This window comes from Xenopus tropicalis, chromosome 1, assembly GCF_000004195.4.
Source record: "Xenopus tropicalis strain Nigerian chromosome 1, UCB_Xtro_10.0, whole genome shotgun sequence".
Taxonomy (NCBI): domain Eukaryota; kingdom Metazoa; phylum Chordata; class Amphibia; order Anura; family Pipidae; genus Xenopus; species Xenopus tropicalis.
In genome coordinates, this window is record NC_030677.2 from 92,027,219 (window position 1) to 92,048,300 (window position 21,082).

At 37.7% G+C, this 21,082-nt stretch overlaps 1 protein-coding gene across 2 annotated transcripts in view; it reads left to right on the plus strand.

Moving 5' to 3' along the window:
• The window catches only part of polr2b (polymerase (RNA) II (DNA directed) polypeptide B, 140kDa), a 67,431-nt gene that overhangs the window by 906 nt on the left and 45,443 nt on the right, over nucleotides 1–21,082 (plus strand). For both annotated transcript variants that reach the window (XM_018096491.2, XM_002937552.5), the window contains 6 exons: nucleotides 48–120; nucleotides 1,924–2,074; nucleotides 4,978–5,090; nucleotides 8,658–8,877; nucleotides 10,431–10,589; nucleotides 18,449–18,613. In XM_018096491.2, the coding sequence (XP_017951980.1) occupies nucleotides 50–120; nucleotides 1,924–2,074; nucleotides 4,978–5,090; nucleotides 8,658–8,877; nucleotides 10,431–10,589; nucleotides 18,449–18,613 (879 nt within the window). In that variant the 5' untranslated portion in view covers nucleotides 48–49. The remainder of the gene's footprint in view (nucleotides 1–47; nucleotides 121–1,923; nucleotides 2,075–4,977; nucleotides 5,091–8,657; nucleotides 8,878–10,430; nucleotides 10,590–18,448; nucleotides 18,614–21,082) is intronic.

A 21,082-nucleotide genomic window follows, 5' to 3' on the forward strand; every position in this document is an offset into this window, starting at 1 on the left:
GTGTAAAAGATGTTTTACTCCTACATAATTATATTTTGCTTTGCTAGATATGCAGTATGATGAAGATGATGATGAAATCACTCCAGACCTGTGGCAGGAGGCATGTTGGATTGTTATTAGGTAAGACTGTTTGGTTTGTATTTTTTATTTTGCTTATGACACAACAAGAATTCTCATTTTGGTAGATATATGTTAATAGTTAACTGCCTGACATGTTACTTGATATAGATGTAAAAATATTTACACAGAACCTTGTCTCAGAAAACCATGTTTCTGAGCAGAAGGGGCAGCAGAAATCAAACCCTGGTAACTAAATACTGGTACTTTAACTAGAAATGTTAGCTTTTCTAGTGCAGATTCCAATCATGTTCTGCAGTAGTAATGCAGAAAAATGGCATCAGGAACATAGCACCAGGGTGGCACATAGTCGCCTATGAAAGGCTCTATCACATTAATATGGTCTTTGTGATTGAGTTTGGGTGGTTCCACTGGACTGTGAAGTATGTTAAGACACTTTCCAACATGCTTATAGATCCACTAGTAATCATGCAGATATTATAGCAATAAAGATTAATATATATTTGGATTGGACTGGATGTCGTAAGGACAAAAAAGCACCTTGGAAACTTTTTTTCTTGATTGTTTTCTTTTAAAAGTAAATAAGCCTCAGAAAACATGCCCATGTGTTGTTAGTTTAGTCATTGTCAGCCCAGTGGTAACAGCATTTTTTTTTAAAAGTAACTTTTTATTAATTAATAACATATAATGGGAGAAGGAAGAGAGGTAGAAGTTGGAGTGTGCATTTAGGAGACTTAAGTTACAGACGAGTTAAGCCAATAATTCCATATCTTCTCGAACTTATGCAGACATCCTCTGGCCTGGTAGGTTAATCTGTAGAGCTCCAGCCAGGAATATACCAGTTTTATCCATTTATGGAGTGATGGAGGAGAAGGACTCCTCCAGTGTAGGGCAACTGTTTTGTTGGCGTAAAACAAAAGTGTTCGCATAAGTAGTCTGGAGGCAGTCCTGGATAACAAACCCAACAGACATATAAATGGCATTAAAACTTTAAGTTAGGAGAGTACATCTGAGAGTGTATGACTTATCTCCAGAACCTCTGAAATCCAGATAGTACCATAATAAATGTATGAAGTCAGCATCAGAGACATTGCAGCAAATGCATCTGGAGTGCTCTGCGTGACCCATTAAGTGCAGATTCTTTGGTGTTAGGTAGGTATGGTGCATAATTGAGTTGAATTGTGAAGACCGCTCTCCTCCCACTTTAGTTTAACCCTGGGTCTGGGGTCATATTTTTTCTGTTTTATGTCTGGAGAAAATATAGTTGTTGACATGGAGTTTCCTGGGTTTGCTATGTATAGGAGGGTATCATCAGCATAAAGGGAGATCTTCTCCGCCTTAATATTTTAGTCCCTGAACCTGGGGGGTTTGCTCTGGCAATAAAACCCATAGCTCTCCTAATCAGACAAACAGGAGAGGGGATAGAGGGGTTTAATTCTCTGTGGGTTTACTGTACATCATACTTGCCGTAGGTATGGCCATTCCATGGAATTGAATGCTATAACGGTGTCAATGGATGCCACTAAGCGTGTTCCACCATTGTCATGTGCTATTTGTAAATTAAATATAAGAAATCAATTCTTATATTGATGGCCGTGGATTTGGAGGGGATAAAACCAGATTGGTCTGGATGAACCAGTGTTGTGATAACTAATCTTCTGCACCTCTAGATCTTTTGCGCATATGTGTTTTTTTTTTAGTTTTTTTTTACTGGAGAAGCAGCCAGCTTTATCTGCAGCTTCTTTCTAAATCTTGTTGCATTATAGTACATATTCTGTTTTGTAACACAAACTTGTAATGCTTTACATGCATTTTCCATTATTTTGTTTTTCTTAAAAAAAAAAGCTCGTATTTTGATGAAAAGGGCTTGGTACGGCAGCAGCTTGATTCCTTTGATGAGTTCATACAGATGTCTGTACAGAGAATTGTAGAAGATGCCCCACCTATAGATCTTCAAGCTGAAGCTCAACATACAACAGGAGAAGTAGAAGAGCCTGTGAGTTCATAATGTTGCATGCATATTTTTTAATACTACAGTGGGATACATACAAAAAAATTGATATTAAAAACCTATTTATTTTTAACCCAAAGCACATGCTTATTTTTTCTATTTGCTAATCAAAGGGAAGGTGTAAAAACTTTTTCTGTTTGCTTCTGAACTTGAAAGACAGCCAACATGAGTACAACAGTTGCATATTCCTTATGTTGGTTTTACTGATGATGGCAAAACAAAATCCAGTAAAGATGGGTTGATCCTCTGGATCAACTAGCAGTTAGCCAGGTTTCATTTATACATAAATGGTCGAACTCAATGGTTTTTTTTTTTTTTTTTTTTTTTTTCTTTAAATGTGCTTAAGCAAAATTTGATCCAGACAGTATTTTAATTGCCATCCTCTGTGTCAGGAATTTTAGGAGTTTTTACCCTCTGGGGAAAATGAATCTTCAGAATGGGTTTTTGCCTTCCTCTTGATCAGCTAGCAGTTGGGCTGCTATCATTTAGATACACAACCATCTAGTACACTATTTTTTTTTTTTTTACCTAAATTGCAATCTTAATAAATAAGATAAGCTTTATTCAGTGAGAAGCTAATATGTTTGGCAAACGTTGTCACTAAACCTTCTTTAATATAGATCAAAACTTTGTTGGCCCTTGTCATAGGATGACCCTATGTTTAATTGGTTGACATAGTTTTGTTATCTACAGACACCAATACATTGTTTACAATGCCCACCTCTAAGTCATTACCGGATAAATTAAATAGTAAAGGGACAAGTGCAGAACCTCACTAAGAACCATATGTAAAGTAAAAATGTACCATTGACAGCCACCTTCTGAAAGCAATTCCTCAGCCAATTTTCTCTACTCTAAGTTCATAAAGCCTAATATGTAATGCTTAGTAAGGTGGACAAAAGTTGATATTCGCTACGTATTCTACTCCTCTAGACTAAGGGGCACATTTACTAAGCAATTATGAGATAAATTTGGATTTTTTTCTTCTAGATAATTTCCAGATTAACAAGGTTTTCACCAGAACTCGATTTTTTCGTTATTATTCCCAGAAAAATTTGAGTTTTTCGAAAATAACTCCCATAATTTGTGATTTATTAATCTTTAGTTCATTTGTTTTGTAAAATAAGTTTGACAGGTTTGCTCTGTCGAGTACCATTGAGTCCTATGGAAGCTTAGAATAGCAGACGAATAGCATAGTCATTAACAGCCTGTCTTTAAAGGACAAATTAATCCCCTCATAGTTTTCAGCTTCACTCAGCTGTTTTTCAGTTTTGGCTGAAGCTAAAACACATTATTATTTTCCAACAATGAGTGCCAGTGCTCCTTTAATGGAAACAAATGCCATTTAATCTCAAATTTTTCGAGTTTTAACAATGCTTTCAACTCGAAAAAATTTGAGATTTTGGGGATGTAAATGACTCCGATTTTTTACCATATTGTGTTTTAAGCGCCAAAATAATTGGATTTTAGTAAATGTGCCCCTAAGAGTGCAGCTTATTGGTCTGCCCGGCTGATATCTGACAGGCATTGGACAGGTACATAGAAAGGAATGCAAATCTTGTCAGGTTAGAATGGAATCTGTCAAATGATGCTTTAAAAAATGAAAATAAATAAGCGCTTCCAAAAAAATCTTCTAAAACAGTCACTCTGTTTAGTCTCACACAATTGGTATCAGTGCGTAAATAAACCAGCAGGGCACCTTAATACCACCTTCTCTTCGACCGTCTAATTTGTCCACTGCACCTCAAGACCAAAAGAAAAATACTGCTGCAGTTGAACAATAAGTGCAGGGTTCAGTAGATATTGCATGTGCATCTGTCCCAGTAGCGGCCCCTTACCTTTTGTTTTCTCAGCACCACACACTGCTTCAGATCCTCTGCCTCACTTTTCCTCAGTAGATCCAAATTGCATTTTCCTCAGCACTGCACTCCTCCAAAAAAACACTCTGCTAATTAACCCTAATTAGTCATATAATTCATTGACCGAATTAAAACCATAAATAACATTCAGGGAAGTGTTTTGGTTTTTTTTTTATATAATTTTCTAGTGTTTCGACTTGGGGTATGATTATAGCATACCCACATAGAAGCCCCTAAGGGCTCCCATTTTGCTTTTTCAGGCAATCAGAAAAAAATGGTGGGAAATGTGGGAAACTTATTCTTCAAGTACTCAAAGGATATAAGCACATAAGTCTGTTTTACTTTCAGATACAATATTTATTGCATTAATGACGGTATTTAAGTGTTGCAGCATTATGGGATAGCTTGTTCAAGACCTTTCTTTCAGTTCGATGCACAACCTAAAGTAATACGTGATTTGTGCATGGCTGTCTAAGGTGCAAAATAATTAGAATGTACTATGTACAAACAGGGCAAAATATGCAAAAAAAAAATTTTTAAACCTTTTTAATTTCACTAAAAATAACACACTCACAGAAAAACCATTCTAGCCACTTAGTGCATGGAAATAGAACCACCTCATACGTTTTGCATTCTAAATGATAAGCTATACAGAGGTAGCTGGCATGATCTGCAAGCAAGAAAATATTACCTGTGGCGTTGACACTAGGTTAATGTAACATGTTATTGTTTTGGGTGCTGTGTAACCCAAAAACGCCTGAAATTGTTCCTTGTAATTACACAGCCAGTAGCTGTTTATCATGAACAACCCCATAAAGCCCTGCTGAAAAAAACAAGCATTGTCAAATAAAAATACAAAAAAAAAAACATTATAAAAAAACAAAACATTAATGCATTTTTACTCTCTCCTGTTATGCAGCAGGACCTCTTATATATTAATACACATTCTGTCAACCTTCAAAATATTTGAAATTTTCTTAAAAGTTGTATGTATTCATCTAACTGTTGCTTATTGATGTTTTTCTGCAGCCTAGGTACCTGTTAAAATTTGAACAGATTTACTTATCTAAACCTACACACTGGGAAAGAGATGGCGCTCCCTCGCCAATGATGCCAAATGAAGCAAGGTTAAGAAATCTAACGTAAGTTTTTCTGATTAAAATGGCGCACACACACACAAGATGTGTATAACAGAAGATCAATAAAACCCTAAAATCTGTTGCAAGTACAGTTCTTATGTCGGCAAATAAGACGGTAATAAAGGTTAATTTCAATTACGCCCATAAATGTATAAATAGTGTTCATCCACAAGTTAGTGGCATAGTAGTTTCAAGTAGAGTAGCAGCACTGGAAGCAAGCAAGCACGTTAATATTCCATTCATAGGATTAACTGTATCTCCCAACAAGCAAGCATATCTGTGTGTTCAAATGAGCTCATGTATGGCTAGGCACGTGGATTCGGCTGGTTCCAAATCCTGCTGATAAAGGCCAAATCCCAAATTGAATCCTTGGTGCATCCCTAAAATCAATATAACCAAGATTGGCAAATATCCCCACTATACGGCTCAATGGTTTGCATTGCTGCCTTTGAATACAGAAGTTTAATTTGGCCAGGCTACTATGCAAGGAGTTATGTTCTTTTAAGTGCTTGCTTAGGTTTCCTAAAATAAATTGTAACCTTTAAATTTCCTGCAAACACTTTTGCGTTCTACATGAATTTTCAATTTCTAGGTGATTTCTGAGATATTAGTTTGACCGTTTTAAATTGCAAGGCAGGCTTTTAGCTCAGAATCTTGCTGTGAAGGCCCAGATTGTCAGTCGCTATTTCTAAGCACCAGTATTCATATAACCCTTAAGCTTGCTGACTGTCAGTTGAGCCATAAGCATGATATTAGCTTTGTAATAAATAAAGTATCACAAAAAGCTCAAAAAATTGCAGAAGTGCTTGGGGAAGGACTTTATGTATGTTTTTTATAAATACATTTTTTGGATTTCTCTTTTAATGGCCTCTCACTGTAAATGCATTCTTATTTTAATTAACCAAACATATTTGTGCTGCCTTGGGGGCTGGTTGGGCTGGCATGGCTAAATATGCTGCTCCCCGCTGAGATTTGGTAATTCAGCACACAAGAAATGGTAATCAAACAAGCATTAAACAATTGAAGCTGTAAAGATGGCCATACATGATGATATCGGGCTTATTCAGTCGTTTGGCCCTGGGGCCAAACTATCTAATTAGAACGACTAGTATAGGCGTCTGTCAATTCGGGGACTGCATCAATGAGCCGATGCAGTCCCCAATCCGAATAATTTTTAAATCTGCTCGATTTCAGGCCAGATGTCTGTCGGGCAGGCCCGTTGTTTTTGCCCATACACGGGCCATTAAGCTGCTAAATCGGTCTAAGGGACGGATATCGGCAGCTAAAATCTGCCCATGTATGGGCACCTTAATAAAGGATTGTTAACAAGACAGGGAAATTGGTACTTAGCAGCTCTGCTGGATGCTAGCTGCTTGAGGAAGTGTGTATAGTTAAGACCTATTTTACTTGTGGCTCCAGCACAACCTGAGACTAATAATGATACATAAACTCAAGATCTATACAGATATTTAATGCTTATGTATGGAATGTTACTTTGTTTAGTTTCAGTTCTGTTATTGCCTATCCTTAACACAATTTATTCAGTGATGGGATTGTTGATGATAATCTTTTAGTGTTGCATTTGATGACACTTCAATAAATGTGTGTGGTGAGTATGGATATACAGTGGATCTAAAAAGTCTACACACCCCTGATAAAATGTCGGGTTCCTGTGCTGTACAAAAATGAGACAAAGATAAATCATTTCAGAACTTTTTCCACCTTTAATGTGACCTATAAACTGTACCACTCAACTGAAAAACAAACTGAAATCTTTTAGGTGCAGGGAAGAAAACCAAAAAAACTAAAATAATGTGGTTGCATAAGTGTGCACACCCTTAAGCTAATACTTTGATGAAGCACCTTTTGATTTTATTACAGCACTCAGTCTTTTTGGGTATGAGTCTATCAGCTGAAATATGTAATTGGATACATGTACATACAAATTTATATGTGTATGTGTGTGTATATGTAAATGTGCATATACAGCCAATGTGACGTTTCGGTTGTAAGATTTTAACTATATATATTAATAATCACCCCTCTTAATAGGGTTACAGTTCTTTTGAGAAGCATACAAATAATCCACACCAATACGTGTGTATTAAAATGAATATATTGAACAGCAAATCAATTGATTGTTACAATTAAAGGATTAGTTAACACAAAAAAATATATATACGTTATTTACATTTAAAGATTAATAACAAAGGCTACATCATCATAGCTACCGACAAACACAGAACATGGTGGCCTGGTTCCTTTTCTCTAACCAGCTGATCATGGCTTCCTCTGGTCTGTAGGCCTCACATCCTGTCCCGGTCACTTCTGATGCAGTTCCCGGATGCTCTCCCCAGGTGCTCCTCAGACTACTGTCCAATCCACATTTTACACACCTTTTCAGCCACTGCCCCCACATACCAAATGATCAGATGGGGTTGATAAAAACCACACCTTGCCCATTGTTCAATAACTGTTGAGAAGACTTCTCACATACATTAATGAGTTTTTATGGCTCCTGTAGCAGACGTACTCTCCCACCACCATCCACAGAAAAAAACCCTTTGATATGGAGATTTGGCTTTGAGTGTGACTTGGACAACTGGTTTATAGTAATCAGTAGAACTCCCCCATACTCAGTGTATAACACACAAATATGTATAGAGACCCAAACACATATGTATATAACACAAATAATGGCACCCAAGATGAGCAATTTCTTTAACGGTCCTCCCTGGGACCCAAAGGTCCCAGGGAGGACCAAAACGTCACGTTGGCTGTATATGCACATTTAAATATACTTTTTTGATTTGCACAGAAATCCCAGTGTTGCTGATCTTTTTTGTATGATGTGTTATATTTTTACCGTGCACCTGGGTATATAATTAAAGCGGTGTGCCACCCTTCTGGTAATGTGTGTGTGTGTGTGTGTATATATATATGTGTATATAAAACATTTAGATCATACAACATGTTCCCCGAAGAGGGGGGTGATTGAACTCAATCTCTTCAAAGAGAACTGAGGTAGAATGGATACATCGATTGGATGCGTTGGCCCCTAAAGGGTTAAATAGGGACACTTTACACCTTTTTTTGTAATATGTATATAGTATCTCATTGTACTTGTATGAAGGTATATGTGAATGCTTCTATTTGCTATATGTGTATCCTGTCTCCACGGTGATAATATATTATAATATATAAAAGATATCTGCTATCGCATGCAGCTAACTGCTCCAAAATGTTTTTCCCCGGCAACAATAGGAGTCACTGGTGGAAAGGTATACACATCTCTTCTGCTAAAGAAATAAAGTCCCATGGGTGTAAGACTCATTTCTACCTGTCAGCTGCTGAACATGTAGCCATTGGCACTCTTTCTAAAGATACCAATTCCAAAAATTGACCGTTTGATCAACATTGATCAAACTCCCAAAACGATGTAAGGGATATTTTGATAAAAACAATTTTATATGGTAGAAATATGAAGGGTAGTGACTAGCTCTTCTCAAAACGTAAACCATAATGTTATATATATCTTTTTGCATTAATATTTACTTATATTTACTTTAGGTATTCTGCCCCTCTTTATGTGGACATAACTAAGACAGTGGTGAAAGAAGGAGAGGAACAAATTCAAACACAACATCAGAAAACTTTCATAGGCAAAATACCGATCATGTTACGCTCAACATACTGTTTGTTAAATGGCTTGACTGACCGTGATCTTTGTGAGTTAAATGAATGCCCACTTGATCCAGGAGGCTATTTTATTATAAATGGATCTGAAAAGGTATTGGAACATCACGTCTGTGATATTTTTGGCTGCATTGATTAAAGAGGCAGTATACTCCTTATCGAAGATGAATAAGAGCACTATAATGCCCCTTTAATTAAAGCTTATACTAAATATTCTTTTTGCATATTGTTTTATTTCTGAACAACCTATGCTTTTTTTTTAATTTAGGGATATTAAGGCTGCTTCATGTTTGACCCTTGAGAGGAACATAATTAGATCATCAAAATTCAACCCCCTTCCTTCCCCCTTATTTGTGACTTTCCTGTTAGCAGGAGATCATTATGCGGGGGAATTATCTGTGGATACTGATAATCTAAGTATCTACCTGACAAAGCACATTTTCTCGATGGGTACGCACTCTAGACACTGGTGAAGGTGGTTAAGAAATAGCTTTATTCACAATAATCTTGCATAGGATTACATTGGTAGCTAGATACCTATGACTACATGGTGAAAGACATGTCAGGATTATTGTGAGTCTGAGCTTTCAAAAGAAGCTAGAACTACACATTAGAACTACTTTCAGATAACCTATTGTTTCTTCTGCCCTTATGTAATTGGAGGAGTCCCAAGCCAGACTTTGATTTCTTACTATTGAGTGCTATTCTGATATTTACTGGGACCTGCTATCTTGCTGCCCTCCCATTGTTCTACTTATCGGCTGCTGGGAGAGGATAGATATCACTCTAACTTGCAGCTCAGAAGTAAAGAGTGACTAAAGTTTATAAGAGCACAAGTCACATGGCTGTAGCAGCCTGGGAAATGAAGAATGTGGCTAGCCCGATGTGAAATTTCAAAATTAAGTATGTTAATGTTTTCCCATGACAATTTTCCTTTAATAAGGGAGATGGTCCATCACCCCTATTTGCCTACCTGCTCTCACCACCAACCCCTTTATTTTGCTGGTACCCAACTAAGCGTTCAACCAGGTGACACCAGAAAATGTGATCGCTTTAATTTAAAAAAAGGTTGGCTTTCAGACAAACTTACACCAAATCTCCCAAAACACAGAATGACCTCCATGCTATGGCCTCTAGTCCAACTTTAGATGGTATTTTGCCACACTGTATATACAGCCACAAAGGCACCACGTTGACAACTGACATACCTATAAGTAACATATATGTTACTTGCAACACTAAGGGGCACATTTACTAATCCTCGAATCCAAATCCCGAATGGGAAAAAAACTGATTGGAAACGAAAATTTTGTGATTTTTTTTTCGACGCCGTCTCGACTTTATCGTATATTGCGCAATTATTTCGTCGCCGTCGCGATTTTTTCGTATTGCGCTATAGTAAACGGCAGAAAAACCAATCCGAATTTTTTGCGACGGCGACGAAAAAATCGCGGAAAATATATGATAAAGTCGTAACGGCGACGAAAAAGTCGCGCAAAGTACGAAACAATCGTGACGGAGACTAAAAAAAAAAAATCGCAAAAATATGTAAATGTGCCCCTAGGTCTTTTGTTCTAACTCTTTGGCAGTGCTGCTTATTGCAAATACAAACACATTTACAATTTTTTTTTTTTTTTTTTTTTTAAGGTTCTTATTGCTCAGGAAAAGATGGCTACAAACACAGTATATGTGTTTGCAAAGAAGGATTCAAAGTATGCTTACACTGCAGAGTGTAGGTCCTGTCTGGAAAATTCATCAAGACCAACCAGCTCTATATGGGTTAGCATGCTTGCTAGAGGAGGTCAGGTATGTAATGCTGATTAAAGATCTGATGCATTATTGCTATTAGCCTTTCTCACATAGCCTTTCTCATATTTTCAGTCTTTTAACCCTTTAACTGCTAGCCGATTTGGTCAAAGCGGAACTTGTATTGCCAGACCAGACCATTTTGCGCTCTTTCAATTTAAGGGCCTTTCCTAGAGGATACTTGTAGTTTACCTGGGTAAACAATATATTGTTACTTTTTGGGACAACCTAAGCTTTCAAAATATGCTAGAGTTTTTGTGTAATTCCACTGCTGTCACAAGATATAGGCTCCTAAATGGCAAAAAATAAAGAAAAGTAATATTTTTCATAATATAAACACATATATCAGAAACATGAATTATTTTATGCACGAAAATACAACGCATTTGGAAAGTTCAATTTCTCTTGAACGTGCCAATGCCAAATATGTTTAGTTTTATGGAGATTTCTCACTTATATCAAAAAGTCCCAGCAGTACAACTACTAAATTTCCAAAGCGCAGCTCCGGAAATCTGCATACTTTAGATTTTAAGGCCAAATATGCCACTTACAATAGGTTCCCTTGGCTCGTTGCCTAGGTGGCTGGGGGTGCATTGATCTCTGCACTGGATGAGACATCCTGTCATGCAAAATTATTGATTACATAGATTTGAAGGTTCCCTTGGCTTAAAATGTATGAGCAAATGAGAGGTGGAAGTTTCACAACCTGCAGTCATATTAAAAAAAAAAACACAACACATGACCTGTAAGGTTGTGACTGTCACTTGTATTTTTTAATGAGTTTTTCTTTAACCTGATTACATTAAAGAAACTGGCCAGTGTAAAAATAAAACTGGTAAATAGGCTGTGCTAAATAAAATGTTTTCAATATATTTAGCCAAAAATATATAAAGGCTGGAGTGAATTGATGTCTAACATAATAGCCAGAACACTGCATCTTTCTATCTTTACATCTCTCTAGCCTGTTAGGGCCCTGACAGACAAGCCTAGCGTGGGCGACTAATCTCCTCTGAATGCTTTCACCACCTGCAATAATGTAAATCGCCAGTGGGGAAAAATATGTCTTTGTTTTTACTAAGTCTCCCTAAGTTTTCTTGCAAGGCAGCTTAGTTGACTTTGGAAAACCGAAGCAGTTCATTTCATCATTAACATAATTGCCAGTGGGAAAGCATTTGGGGGAGATTAGGGAAGTGTCATTGCGGGGCAACTAATCTTGTCTGTCAGGGCCTTTAAGTAGGGGCCCATGTGGGACGTAACTATTCAATTAGTTTGCCTTTGACTCTGACCTGCTTGCTCAGAATCAAAAGGAAACATAACAGTTATGTTCCATGTGGCTCCCCTTCAAGTCACTAACAGGATAGAGATACAAAGGAGGAAGTTATGATAGACATCTGTTCACCTCCAGCATTTATAGATTACATTTTTTGGCTAACTTTATTAAAAACATTTTTTAATTTTAGGTTTCTTACACTGAACTGTTCCTTTAACCCTTTCACTGCCAGCCGTTTTGAACAAAGCGGAACTTCTACTGCCAGACAGTTTTTGAACATTTTGCACTGTTTCACTTTAGGGGCCTTTCCTTGGGGGGACTTTTAGTTTACCCAGGAAAACAATATATTGTTTTTTTCAGGACAACCTAAGCTTTTAAAATATGGTAGAATTTTTGTGTAATTCCAATTTTGTAACAAGATATAGGCTTCTAAATGTCTAAAAAATGAAAAAAAATTATATTTTCCATAATATAAACACACATACCAGAAACAAAAATTATTTTATGCATGAAAATACACCTGATTTGGAAAGTCCCATGTCTCCTGAACGTGCCAATACCAAATATATATAGTTTTATGGAGATTTCTCACTTGTATAGGTCACAAACTCCCAGCAGTAACCTACCAAATTTCCAAAGCACTGCTCCAGAAAGCTGCATACTTTAGATTTTAAGGCCAAAAATTCCGCTAACAGAAAGTTTATCCCAGAAAATTTTACATTTTTAGAAAGAAGAGATTCTGGGGAATCCAGAATAGGCACAACTGTCTGTCTACTCCAAACTATCAAGTCGCAATGCTTTCCTAAAGTTATTGGTTTTTATCAAAATTTGTGAAATTTTTTTAAAATCGCTTCAAAGCTTCCAGTCTATAGTATCTTAACTCCTAAAGGTCATAAAGTAACCAAATAAAACACCCTAAATATGAATGCCAGGGGTCCACTGAACAGTTTGATGCCCAATATGTATAGGTTAAGCTAAGTATGTGGCATGTAGGGGCCCCAATGTGAACATACCCCCATATGTACTGTCATTTCTGTCATTTCAGCTTCTGCAAAATCAACATTTACATCATTACATGTGGGATAATGCTAGTAAAAAGTACATTCACCCCAGAAAGCCATATATTTTTGGAAAGTACACATTCCCCCGAATCTAAAATGGGTACCCATGTCTTTCTACTCCACAGTACCAAGCCGCAAAGCTTTCCTAAAGTTGGCAATTTTGATAACATTTCCAAAAATCCACTCAAAGCTTCCAGTTTCCAGCATCTTATCTCCCACATAGCATTAGGTACCAAGATAAAACACCCTAAATATGAACGCCAGGGGCCCACTTAACAGTTTGATGCCAAATATGTATAGGTTTACCTAAGTATGTGGCATGTAGGGGCCCCAATGAGAACATACCCCCATATGATCTATCATTTCAGCTTCTGCAAAATCAACATTTACATCATTACATGTGGGATAAAGCTAGTAAAAAGTACATTCACCCCAGAAAGTCATATATTTTTGGAAAGTACACATTCCCCCGAATCTAAAATGGGTACCCATGTCTTTCTACTCCAAAGTACCAAGCCATAAAGCTTTCCTAAGTTTGACGATTTTTATGGCATTTCCAAAAATCACCTCAAAACTTCCACTATGCAGCATCTTATTTTCTACAGGTCATTAGGTACCAAGACAAAACACCCTAAATATGAACCCCAGAGGTCTACTGAACAGTTTGATGCCCAATATGTATAGGTTTACCTAAGTATGTGGCATGTAGGGGCCCCAATGTGAACATATACCCATATGTACTGTCATTTCTGTCATTTCAGCTTCTGCAAAATCAACATTTACATCATTACATGTGGGATAAAGCTAGTAAAAAGTACATTCACCCCAGAAAGCCATATATTTTTGGAAAGTACACATTCCCCCGAATCTAAAATGGGTACCCATGTCTTTCTACTCCAAAGTACCAAGCCGCAAAGCTTTCCTAAAGTTGGCAATTTTGATAACATTTCCAAAAATCCACTCAAAGCTTCCACTATGCAGCATCTTATTTTCTACAGGTCATTAGGTACCAAGACAAAACACCCTAAATATGAACCCCAGAGGTCTACTGAACAGTTTGATGCCCAATATGTATAGGTTTACCTAAGTATGTGGCATGTAGGGGCCCCAATGTGAACATATACCCATATGTACTGTCATTTCTGTCATTTCAGCTTCTGCAAAATCAACATTTACATCATTACATGTGGGATAAAGCTAGTAAAAAGTACATTCACCCCAGAAAGTCATATATTTTTGGAAAGTACACATTCCCCCGAATCTAAAATGGGTACCCATGTCTTTCTACTCCAAAGTACCAAGCCATAAAGCTTTCCTAAGTTTGACGATTTTTATGGCATTTCCAAAAATCACCTCAAAACTTCCACTATGCAGCATCTTATTTTCTACAGGTCATTAGGTACCAAGACAAAACACCCTAAATATGAACCCCAGAGGTCTACTGAACAGTTCGATGCCCAATATGTATAGGTTTACCTAAGTATGTGGCATGTAGGGGCCCCAATGTGAACATATACCCATATGTACTGTCATTTCTGTCATTTCAGCTTCTGCAAAATCAACATTTACATCATTACATGTGGGATAAAGCTAGTAAAAAGTACATTCACCCCAGAAAGCCATATATTTTTGGAAAGTACACATTCCCCCGAATCTAAAATGGGTACCCATGTCTTTCTACTCCAAAGTACCAAGCCGCAAAGCTTTCCTAAAGTTGGCAATTTTGATAACATTTCCAAAAATCCACACAAAGCTTCCAGTTTCCAGAATCTTATCTCCCACATAGCATTAGGTACCAAGATAAAACACCCTAAATATGAACGCCAGGGGCCCACTGAACAGTTTGATGCCCAATATGTATAGGTTTACCTAAGTATGTGGCATGTCGGGGCCCCAATGAGAACATACCCCCCTATGATCTATCATTTCTGTCATTTCAGCTCCTGCAAAATCAACACATTTACATCATTATATGTGGGATAATGCTAGTAAAAAGTACATTCACCCCAGAAAGTCATATATTTCTGGAAAGTACACATCCCCCCGAATCTAAAATGGGTACCCATGTCTTTCTACTCCAAAGTACCAAGCCATAAAGCTTTCCTAAGTTTGATGATTTTTATGGAATTTCCAAAAATCACCTCAAACCTTCCACTATACAGCATCTTATTTTCTACAGGTCATTAGGCACCAAGATAAAACACCCTAAATATGAACCCCAGAGGTCTACTGAACAGTTTGATGCCCACTGTACATAGGTTTATCAAAGCACATGGCACTTAGAGACCCCCAAATATACCTTGTGCACACTAATTTCATGGCTTATCTTTACCTAATTCATAAACACATGGCAGTTTTATGAGGGGTAGAAGCTGCAGAAATGTAGGGTGACCCCTAAAATCCCTATATTTTTGGAAAGTACACATTCTGACAATTCCAACAAGGGTAAAGAGTCCTTTCTACACCAAAGTACCAAAGCTTTTCTAAAGCTAGCGGTTTTTATGACATTTCAGAAAATCACATAAAAATATTGCAGTTTGCCGCATTTATCTCACACAATTTCTTGCATACAATGGAAAATCACCCCAAATAGGAACACCAGAGGCCTACTGAACAGTTTGATGCCCAATATGCATAGATATACCAAAGTCTGCGGTATGTACTGACCCCAAAATGAAAATAGCGCCTAAGGATTTCTCGCCTGCCAGCTCAGCTTTTGCACACAGAGCCCCCTGACAGCCTATTATATGCAGTAAGACCCCCAAACTACACAGGGACCCCCAGAAAACCATATATTTTTGGAAAGTACACATTCTGACAAATCCAACAAGGGTAAAGAGTCCTTTCTACAGCAAAGTACCAATCTGCAAAGCTTTCCTAAATCTAGCGGTTTTTATGACATTTCAGAAAATCACATAAAAATATTGCAGTTTGCCGCATTTATCTCACACAATTTCTTGCATACAATGGCAAATCACCCCAAATAGGAACACCAGAGGCCTACTGAACAGTTTGATGCCCAATATGCATAGATATACCAAAGTCTGCGGTATGTACTGACCCCAAAATGAAAATAGCGCATAAGGATTTCTCGCCTGCCAGCTCATCTTTTGCACACAGAGCCCCCTGACAGCCTATTATATGCAGTAAGACCCCCAAACTACACAGGGACCCCCAGAAAACCATATATTTTTGGAAAGTACACATTCTGACAAATCCAACAAGGGTAAAGAGTCCTTTCTACAGCAAAGTACCAATCTGCAAAGCTTTCCTAAAGCTAGCAGTTTTTATGAAATTTCAGAAAATCACATAAAAATATTGCAGTTTGCCGCATTTATCTCACACAATTTCTTGCATACAATGGCAAATCACCCCAAATAGGAACACCAGAGGTCTACTGAACAGTTTGATGCCCAATATGCATAGATATACCAAAGTCTGCGGTATGTACTGACCCCAAAATGAAAATAGCGCATAAGGATTTCTCGCCTGCCAGCTCAGCTTTTGCACACAGAGCCCCCTGACAGCCTATTATATGCAGTAAGACCCCCAAACTACACAGGGACCCCCAGAAAACCATATATTTTTGGAAAGTACACATTCTGACAAATCCAACAAGGTAAAGAGTCCTTTCTACACCAAAGTACCCATCTGCAAAGCTTTCCTAAAGTTAGTGGTTTTTATGACATTTGAGAAAATCGCATAAAAATGTTGCAGTTTGCCGCATTTATCTCACACAATTTCTTGCGTACAAAGGCAGCTCACCCCAAATAGGAACACCAGAGGCCTACTGAACAGATTGATGCCCAATATGCATAGATATACCAAAGTCTGCGGTATGTACTGACCCTAAAATGAAAATAGCGCATAAGGATTTCTCGCCTGCCAGCTCAGCTTTTGCACACAGAGCCCCCTGACAGCCTATTACATGCAGTAAGACCCCCAAACTACACAGGGACCCCCAGAAAACCATATATTTTTGGAAAGTACACATTCTGACAAATCCAACAAGGGTAAAGAGTTCTTTCTACACCAAAGTACCCATCTGCAAAGCTTTCCTAAAGTTAGTGGTTTTTATGACTATTGAGAAAATCGCATGAAAATGTTGCAGTTTGCCGCATTTATCTCACACAATTTCTTGCGTACAAAGGCAACTCACCCCAAATTGGAACACCTAAGGCCTACTGAACAGATTGATGCCCAATATGCATAGATATACCAAAGTCTGCGGTATGTACTGACCCCAAAATGAAAATAGCGCATAAGGATTTCTCGCCTGCCAGCTCAGCTTTTGCACACAGAGCCCCCTGACAGCCTATTATATGCAGTAAGACCCCCAAACTACACAGGGACCCCCAGAAAACCATATATTTTTGGAAAGTACACATTCTGATGAATTCAAAATAGGTAAAGTTATTTTTGTACACCAAAGTTACACATGGCAAAGCTACACTAAAAACAGATCAGGAATACTAATATAGGGATAAAAATGTGCAAATCAATGAAACAACAAAATAAGTCACACAACAGCATAATTAGTGGTCAGAATATCTGATCCAATAGTCACGCTGTCAAAATAAACAGTTTTTGGGGGAAATAAAAAAAAAAAAAGAAGTAAAATGAAAAAAAAATAAAAAAAATTTTAAAAAGTTTTTGGGAGTTTGTGTATACATGTGCACATGTAAAAGTTGTGTGACAGTGTGTATATGAGTGTATATGAGTGTATATGAGTGTATATGAGTGTATATGAGTGTATATGAGTGTATATGAGTGTATATGAGTGTATATAAGTGTGCAAAGTTGGAAAAAAAAATTACAAAAAAAAAAAAACCTGTGCTAAATTGTGTTGTATGTGTGTATAAATGTGTATAAATGTATGTAAGTGTGTGTAAAAGTGTGTATAAACAAAAATAAAGTCACACTTACCTGTCCTGAAGATCAGATCGTTTCCCAGCTCCTCCATGCTGCAGCCGTCTGAAGGAAGTAGGTAGGAGGCGGCTCAGGGGGGAAGCAGGAAGCAGTACAAGCAGCAGATGCGATGCGATCGCATCTGCTGCTTGTAGGATGGTCCTGCGTCAATCGCATCGCAGGACCATCCCCCCCAACCCCCTCGGCTCATTGCCGAAGGGGTTTGGGGCACTTCTATCTCTCTGCACCGGCGGCTTTTGCCGCCGATGCAGAGAGAATGGCACAGGGAGGGAAAACGTAGGTACTACGGTGTTGGCAGGAAACTGCCTTTTTTAAAACAACGTAGTACCTACGTGGGTGGCAGGGAAAGGGTTAAGGAGCTGGCAGAATAACAGGATTGATGGTGGCTACACTTTCCCAATGCATGTCATAAAGGCACAGTTAAAAATTAACTTTTTTGCCTACTTTGTTTCAAAACTAAATTAAAATGAATGGGAAAACATAATTCTAGGCATAATGCAGCACCTGTGAAAGTTGTGGTGAATATTGCAGTGAAGAGGACATGAAGTTGTAATGTTATGACTAAACTAAAATGCTAATAGCATTCTTTGTTTTCACAGGGTGCCAAAAAAAGTGCTATAGGTCAGCGCATTGTTGCAACCCTACCTTATATCAAGCAGGAAGTTCCCATCATTATTGTCTTCCGTGCTTTAGGATTTGTGTCTGACAGGGACATATTAGAACATATTATTTATGACTTTGAAGATCCAGAGATGATGGAAATGGTAACTATATTTTCAGAAAATACAAGATATCTTTGTCTGCCTGTGCTTTGAATGGAAGGTAAAGTTGTAGTTCACCTAAAAATAATGCAACATTATGTTTGCGTTAATTCAACATTTTTCACTTGCCTCTAAATCAACTAGCAGTTAGGCTGGTTTCACTTAGGCAACATTTTGAAATTGATTGATGTGTGTCTTTATTTTAACTTCTACCTGCAGGAAGACCTGTGATCAATTAAAGTCAAAACTAAAAATTGGTCTATTCTAGATAGGAAAGTAATACAGGTATCGGACCCCTTATCTCGAAACCCATTATCCAGAAAGTTCCTAATTATGGAAAGGCCATCTCCCATAGACTCCATTTTAATAAATTCACATTTTTTTTTTAAATAATTTCCCTTTTCTCTGTAATAATAAAACAGTGCCTTGTACTTGATCCCAATTAAGATATAATTAATCCTTATTAGAGGCAAAACAATCCTATTGGGTTTAATTACTATTTATATAATGTTTTTAGCAGACTTTAGGTAGGAGATCCGAATTACGGAAAGACCCCTTATCCGGAAAACCCCAGATCCCGAGCGTTCTGGATAATGGGTCCCATACCTGTACTTGAGAAGAAATTTAACATTCTTTTTCACTTTTATTCTGCTTATGGTAAATATTGGGATACAGCTCCAAAGCTAGATCCAGTGGTTCAGTCCATTAAAAAGACTGCTTTCTCTGAAATAATTAAGTCTAAAGGAACCCGTGGATAAGAAAGCAGAGGGGACCTTGAGGAGGACCTACTTGACAAGCGCGTTTTAAGCTGGCAGTGGTGGCTGCTTCAGGAACCCTATCCACCAGTGTCTGAATCGTGCAACTGGAAAGAGCTTTAAAGAAGGGGGGCTCGAAAGAAAAAGCTTTTATCTGACCTTCCTTTTCCAGCATCTGCTTCTGACTTTTTGACGAATGACTACTATTGCTACTTCAGCTAGAAAAGTTTTATGGCTAAAACAATGGGCAGAAAACTGCAACTAAAAAACATCTCTTAACATATCTTTTGAGGGGAAAACCTTTTAAGTTCCAAACTGGAACTTCTAGTGGGGAAAAAAATCAGATAATAAAATAAGAAGCCTCATCACAAGAAGTCTACTAAAATATAACCAAATTTTCCAATTTTACATTTGAGCTCTTAAATTAATGTTCAAGACAAAAGGTCCTTTATAGTATATAGTATATATACATTGCAAGAAAGAATGACAACTTTGGTCCTGCAAAACGCATATCTCCACGTTTCTACTGGCCATGTGATCAAAAGTTTTTAAGACTAGCTATCAGAATACATTTAAAGGGTATTGACCCGAAACATGTCGTTTTACCCTCACCCACAATAAATAATTTGCACTTTTTTTTTCTACTTTTTTTGGATATTGCAGGTTAAGCCTGGTTGCAGCACAGAGCAACAACAAGGAAGAAAAACTTTACTTGTTTTATTCATACAGTTCACCAACGATTAAGTTTTTTGTAGCTGTCAGAATATCGATTAGTAAAAACATCTTTAGTCCAAAAATTTACCCTTTGAGAATCTCAAGTTATTAGCAAGTAAGGTGTCATGGCTGCCAAGGTTTCTGGATTCATTCATTTTTCCATATTTAGATTAATGTGTAATAAAGGCATAATCACTTCTCATTCTGCAGGACCACATCCTGCATAAATTAGACATTCCAGTCCCTAGGTTGGCTCATCAGCTGGTAGAAATCAAATCTTTATACCACAAAATATAGTTTTTGGCTATGTTCTAGTAGGACACAGAAGGAAAAAATTATCTTCCTCAAGAAAAGATCACAAGCTTAAAAACATTTACACAAAACTTTAAAAAAATAAGCACAAATATAACATTTTAGCTCAAGATCTTCTGTCCAATCCCTATGTTGGGAAGAGTTATCAGGGCCATGAATTTGTTACTCTGATTTTTTTTGCCTCTCCATCAGTCCTCCACTGTCTTTTCCTTTTAAAGGAGAAAGAAGAATCTTTTGTCCTTGGAGCCAGTATTTGATCTAAATCCTGCATCTTTCAGTCTTATAGTATGGAGACTGAAAAGGATCTCATGAATCACTCTGGGACCATGTAGGTCTTGGTACATACTAGGAAAGGCTTATATGATGTGTAGGAGGCTTTGGAAGTTAACCCTAGATGTTTCTCCTATTCCTGTCATCCTAGACTTTTGGCATGAAGGATTTCTACAGAATTTCACTCCAAATACAATCAATATTCACCCTGCAGCACTGTGTGTTTAGAAGTCTTCCTCAAGATCATGGGTCCTCAAACTTCCTAAGCAAGGGGCCAGTTCATGGCCCTCAGACTGTTGGGGGCTAGACCGCCCCCCCCTTTCAGTCAAACTATGGCTCACTCCTGCACTCTCTTCCAGCACCACCACCCCCGCGTGCTCCGTTCGTTCATCCGTCCATCCACCCTCCAGCTGCTGCCCAC